The sequence below is a fragment of the Chrysochloris asiatica genome, unplaced genomic scaffold (assembly GCF_000296735.1).
Source record: "Chrysochloris asiatica unplaced genomic scaffold, ChrAsi1.0 scaffold00111, whole genome shotgun sequence".
NCBI lineage: Eukaryota > Metazoa > Chordata > Mammalia > Afrosoricida > Chrysochloridae > Chrysochloris > Chrysochloris asiatica.
In genome coordinates this window covers 7,078,970-7,085,547 of record NW_006408629.1, presented here as the reverse complement: position 1 = coordinate 7,085,547, position 6,578 = coordinate 7,078,970, and the positions used below count along the sequence as shown (strand labels likewise).

At 37.0% G+C, this 6,578-nt stretch overlaps 1 protein-coding gene across 1 annotated transcript in view; it reads left to right on the top strand.

Moving 5' to 3' along the window:
- The window catches only part of TTC37 (tetratricopeptide repeat domain 37), a 126,174-nt gene that overhangs the window by 36,291 nt on the left and 83,305 nt on the right, over nucleotides 1–6,578 (top strand). The window contains exons 9-10 of the mRNA XM_006867880.1: nucleotides 2,283–2,384; nucleotides 4,248–4,387. Of these exons, the coding sequence (XP_006867942.1) occupies nucleotides 2,283–2,384; nucleotides 4,248–4,387 (242 nt within the window). The remainder of the gene's footprint in view (nucleotides 1–2,282; nucleotides 2,385–4,247; nucleotides 4,388–6,578) is intronic.

Sequence of the window (6,578 nt, the reverse complement as noted above, 5' to 3'; positions counted from 1 at the left end):
GTTGAAAAACTTTGCATGGTCAATAAAGCACCAGAAAATATCTTTCCGGTATTCTCTCCTTCCATCTGAGATTTCCCTGATATCAGCAGTGTTATTCAAGGTTCCACGTTCTGTTCCCTGCTTTAATCTCTGGCAGTTACTGTCAATGTACTGTTGTAGCTGTTTTTGAATGGTCTTTAGCAAAATTTTACTTGCATGCGATATTAATGATATTATTTGATAATTTGGATTGGCAAAAATATGGATCTCTTCCAGTTGCTTGCCCAGGTAGTCTCTTCTTGGCATTTCAGTAGCCTACATATTTGGAAAAATCATACCTCATAGATTTGAGGTGTATTAAGACATCATGTTAGGTTTCTCATTGAGTAATGGGCAAGTTTTCATTTGTCTGATTACCAGACTTTCTGCTGTTGTCTTACAAGGCTATTTATTTTAGATAGAAGCCATTTGACCATGCTTTATTCATATTAGCTCCTAACTATAGACTCTTACTTTAGAAACTAAAGGTAAGAGAAGTTATTTGTTTGCTTCGGTAATCCTTTAACTTGTTGACAATCAAGATGTTATTGTTTTTTGTTAAGTGCCATCGAGTTGATTCTGACTCCTCGTGACCCTGTACAGGGTTTCTAAGGAGCACTTGGTAGATTTTAACTGCCAACCTCGTGGTTGGCAGTCCAGTGCTTATTTTACAGTGCTACACCAGGATTCCGACACTCAAGCTTAGGACAAAGCACATGTTTTCTCTGTCTGTTTCTCCTCTGTCCTCCTAACAGTATTATAATTTTTTTTCCTTACTACAAAAAATGTTAGTGTCTCCAAAGATACTTTTTCCAGGAAGTATGTTTTGTAATCCATGAGGTATTCTATCTGACTGGAGGTTACAATATTGTGTGTCCTGTACTGCACCAGATTTGAACCATCTTCTTTTATTTCAGCTGTATGAAGTAAATGAGGTTCAAAACAAAATCAGTGGCGTAAGGTCTTGTTAATTGGAAGAAATCAGTTAGCTTTTGATGAGTTAAATTTAGTTATGTAAGACTTGAAGGACTATTTTACTTTGAAGATATTTCTTTATGAGGTATGGGAATTACTAATCTTAATGGCTTTTAAAAATAACAGAATCTGTATAGTTTTATATTTAAATGTTTGTCGCTGCAATGAATATTTACAATAGTGCCCTATTGTTTGCTTGAATACTGTTGTGCTTTCACATTATTTTTGAAGGGACAGAGTACAGTATTAGAAGTCAGAATATGTATGTTTCAAAACATAAAAAAAAAATCCTTTTTTTTTTCTTTCATTATTATTCTTTGTGTGTCTTTCAAGACCCACTTTAGTTTTAGTCTCTAGTTTCGTTACACCATGAGGGCAGAATAAAGGGCCACCAGGCAATACAGTACATCAGGCAATACAATACAGGTGAATATTAACACAAGGAAAGTGCAGAATGCAGTGTGAGCCCCAGGTGGTTTTAATTTAGCCTTGTCAAGTATTCCGGATGAACCTATATTCAAATTAAGATCTGAATGACAAAGACAAGTCAGCCTGATGATTCAGAATTAGGGGAGCTTCCCAGACCAAGGGCACCAAACTGCCATCAAGTCTGACTCATAGCAACCCTGCGTAGAGTTTCCTAGGCTGTATATCTTTATATGAGCAGAGTCTTTCTCCCATATAGTTTCTATTGGTTTTGAGCTGTTGATCTTGCAGTTAGCAGCCCAGTACTTATCCAACATCAGCAGAACTCCATGCAGGCCAAGGTTAGAAGCTGTGAAGAGGACTAAGGTGAGACGAAAGCTTGTGTCCTGGAGCATCATCTTCCTGACAACTCAGCAGGATTTACCAGTGAAGTGTGGGGACAAGAAGGGGCAAGAGCTGAGGCTGGAGAGCTTGTTAAGGAGTCTTCATCTTATCCAAAGGACAGTGAGGAACCAAAAAGGTTTTAAGGAAGGGAAATTTATAATCTGAGTTGTATTTTTAGAAATATTCTGACTGCAGTGTAGAGAATGAGTTTTGATGGATGTTGCTTGGGCTAAGATGCTGAGAAAACAGTACTGGGATAAAGATGACAGAGGTCTAAAGTGAAGTGGTGGTGACAGAAATGAAAAAAAAAATTATGAAGAGAAATGGGTTTGCGTTGAAATCTATGTGAATGGCTTTGTGATTGATTCTATGTTGGACTGAGGAGAAGGGAGCAGTCTGATTTTGGTAGTAGGTGGTGGCACTGTTCATCTTAGTAGTCACAGAAACTTGAGGATTGTGATTTTTTCTCTCCATTTTAGGGTTAAAAGAAAGTCCTCTTTGCACAACTGGATGGTATCGTCTGGCAGAAACCCAACTCAAAATGCATAGACCCAAGGAAGCTGTTCTTTCATGCAATCAAGGTATTCTTGACAATTTGGGGATTTCTAGGGAGGGGTTGCAAATCTTATTTTTAAGGGAGAAACTGATTTAAAAATCTCTGCTTAAAAAAAAAAAAAATCTCTGTGCTATATTTTGTATTTTAAGTCGGTGACTATTTTAAATCCCATTGAAGAGGCTAAAAGAATGACAGGTTTGCGTGGATGTCTACTAGTGCATTTTTAAACTGACGATGAGTAATTATTGACAATTTTTCACACTTGGAATTTTGACAGCGTTAAAACAAAAATCGTATTTAGTCAGTAATAGAAATTGATTGAAGTTTGTTGAGTTCAGATAATCTGTGACTTATGACAAAGTTCTTTTCTGATGACTCCATTATAAATCAGTTTGGGCATCAGTTAGTAATTTTTTTTTAGTTTTCATTATTATTGCCATCACCTGCTAGATGGTAGTGTTTTCAACAGTAAGTAATAACATTGAACATCTAAGAGTGAAGCTCTGAGAATAATATCAGCAAATTATGCACTGTAACGTTGTATGTAGTACATATTAGTAACAATAAGATATGCAAAAACAGCTCTAAGTGCAGGTCATTGTAACTTAAATACTTTATAAGTCAGGGACTACCTGTACACAATTTGCAATTCTAGGAAGTTAAAAATTTTCTGATAATAAGAGAACTTCCAAAAACTCTTGTACCCCCTGGTACCAAAATTACCATGGAAAAAGGTCAAGACAAAACTTATAAAACTATAATGCTGTATGAAATCCTTTCTGTAGTCAGGAAGGATTTCATACAGCATTACCTTGAAGAATAATTAAAATAATACTGACTTAGCCTGAAACATAACTCTGGTCTGACCTTTGTGGTCTCCTTCTCCGAACTGACTGCATGTAGACAATCCTTTTATCTTAGTTAAAAGGGCATACTATATAAGGCAGATGGGCTTTACTAATTTATCTAGACCATTTTTGGATTGAGAGATGATTTTAGACACTAGTGTTTTCAAGGTTCAAAAGGATACCTGAGGACAGTGGCCTGCTTGGGTCAGCCAAACTCCATAGACCTCAGAAACCTGGAGTCCAGGAGAATTAAAACTGTTTCTTTAATCACCATTTTAGGTTTGATTGGAGGTGTCGTATTGTTGAAACAGGAAAGTTTCTAGTGTGTCCCAGGACCTTCATCAGTTCTTTCTCCTAACTCATCATTTCTCTGATGTAGAGATAGAAAGTCTCAGCCTATTTGAATGTGATGGGGTGAAGTGTGAGCAAAAAGAATCACAAAAAGCAATTTGCTTTTCCTGAACCCCACACTGTTAGCCTGGTGTCTGTAATTGATAAAACAATTTACCATTTTTTTTTTGTTGTGTGCCATGGAGTCGGTTCCGACTCATAGAGACCCTGTGCAGGGTTTCCAAGGCTGTAAATCTTTACGGGGACAGAAAGCCTCATATTTTTCCCGCGGAACAGCTGGTAGTTTCAAACTGCTGACCCTTGCGGGTCGCAGCCCAATTCATAACCACTACGCTACCAGAACTCCTTGGTCAATTCTAATTCAGCCTCTATCCTCTTCTTATATCCTTAATTTGCTATGTTTTTTTAGAGATGGTTTGACTAAAGGCTAATGTTCTGTTTTGTAGCAGATATAACCATTATTGTGTCTCCTGGTGTTTAATAATTTTATTATTTCATGTGATGGTAAAGTTTTAAATTCAGTTCCTTCCATAAAGCATTCAGGAAATTATTTATATTTAGTTTTGTATTATTCCTCATGTAATGTTTTGGTAATCTATGCTTTTTGTATCTACAAGTTACTGTATGTAAACCTTTTAACAAGTGTAGTTATATGGCTGTTTTCATTCAGATGTCCTTAATTTTGTCAGCTCTGAAGAACATAGATAATTTTGGTGTGTCTGGTGGCAGTCTTCTTCAGAAGAATCTTTGTCTTCGCTTGAAAGCAGAGGCTTTAATTCAACTTTCAGATTATGAATCTTCAGAGGAAGCAATTCATCTTCTTGATCAGGTAATCTTAACCTTGAGTTTCCCCCTTCAATTGTATTTCATTTTCAGGAAACTGGAAATCAACCACTCTCTCTACCACAAATATTTATTTATAAAAATCTGTATTCAATGTATGACTTTAACATAGACTTTTTGTAAATCTTTAGTAAACCGTTCACACCCTGTGAAACTCGAAGTTTTTTGTTTGTCTGTTTGTCACATACTTATTGTGTTCTTCCTATGATGCAGCTTCTTTATTTGATCCATTCCTAATTTTTCCTTTCCATTCCTTTTATTCTTCCTTTTATATTATTGCCATTTGAGTATTACTAATTTGGTCACATGCATCATCAAAAAGAACATTTTAAGATCTTTCTTGAAGTACAGCACTGTTTGTGATAAGATCATATCCATACGCCTACAAAGAAGACCAGTTATTACCACTATTATTCAAATTTATACACAAGGAAGACCAGTTATTACCACTATTATTCAAATTTATACCCCAGCCACTACAGCTAGTTATGATTAAAATAAAGAACTCTACCAACTGCTTAAATGTTGGTTGGGGCAGTGATTTTTTCTGTTGTGCATAGGGTCGCTATGAGTTGGAACTGACTTGACCACACTTAACAACAACAGCAGCATTATTATTTTGCTAACATTGTGAAAAGAGTCATAGACAACAAGATGCATGTACACATGAAATATTCTTATTAAAATATCAAACCTGAATCAGATCAAGCTTCTAGATCTAACTACTAATTAACAGAAAATACAGGAGACTGTGGAGCATGTTAACACCATGAAAATGCTGTCTGGGTGAGTAGATTTAGATTCATAGTGACTCTACAAGGCAGAGTAGAACTGTTCCATAGGGTTTCCAAGCCTGGAGTCCTGGTGTGGCGCTGAAGGATAATGCACTGGACCGCAAGGGTGGTTTGAACTGCAAGGTCAGCATTTCAAATCCACCAGCTGCTCCTTGGAAACCCTATACAGGGTCGCTACGAGTTGAAGCCAACTCAAAGGCACTTAACAACAACAACAACAACAATATTTATAGAGGAGTTCTGTTGTGGCACTGTAGGATAAGCATTGGACTGCAAACCACAAGGTTGGCAGTTCAAACCCACCAGATGCTCCTTGGAAACCCTATACACGGTTGCTATGAGAACCTTTCAGTTAGCAGCCAAGAGATTAGCCACTATGAGAACACATTAAGCACATTCAGACTTTGAGGAACTATGATAATTGTTAGAGAAATGAAATGGAGGGGGAACCTTGTTTTTAAAATAAACTTGAGACTTATCAATCAACTAAAATGTATATACCTTATTTGGATTATGATTAAAACAAATAAATTATTTAAATATTTTATTAGACAATGGGAAACTTTCACATTGACTAAGTATTTGATGCTATTAATGATTTATTCTTGGCTTTGTATAGGTGTGAAAATGGTTTTGTAGTTATTTAAAATGAACTTTTTAAGCAATAGATACTAAAGTATTACAGATTAAAATTATTGTATGTAACATTTGTTTCAAAATTTAATTAGGGGTGTAGTGAAATAAGGAGGGAGCTATGGTGTGGCACTGTAGGGTAAGCACTGAACTACTTAACCACAAGGTTGGCAGTTCAAACCCAGCAATTGCTCTTTAAAAAAAATTTTTTTTTAAGTTTTTATTGTGAGGATTACATGGAAGAACAACAGCTTTATACTATTGTATTTTGTTTCATTGTAATGATTACAATCCCCTCCATGCATCATCAGATAACCAAAGGATATACCATACAGGCCCACCCGCCAGCTGCCAGCATGATGACAGTCACCTCCATGCATTGTCAAATAACCAAAGGGTGCACCACACAGGCCCACCCCCGGCCATCAGCACACAGCTCTTCTCCCTCCCTGAGTCCATTGTCCCCAGCCACTCCATCTGTCCATGTCATCATCTCTGTCTCCATCCCTGGTGTCACTGCCTCTCTGGGTAGGGTCCTACTCTCCATTCTTCTCACTTGATGATCCCAGGGACCTCCGCTCCTGGGCTGCAAAATCAGTCACTCTCATCCTCTGTCAAAAAACATTTGCCTCTATATTTCCTATCCTCACAGTCAGTCCTGATGGCAATTATTCACTATTGTACCACAAGAGTCTTATCCCCATTTCCTTTTGCCAGCCCAGTCCCAACAGATTGGAAATCATTCAGTGG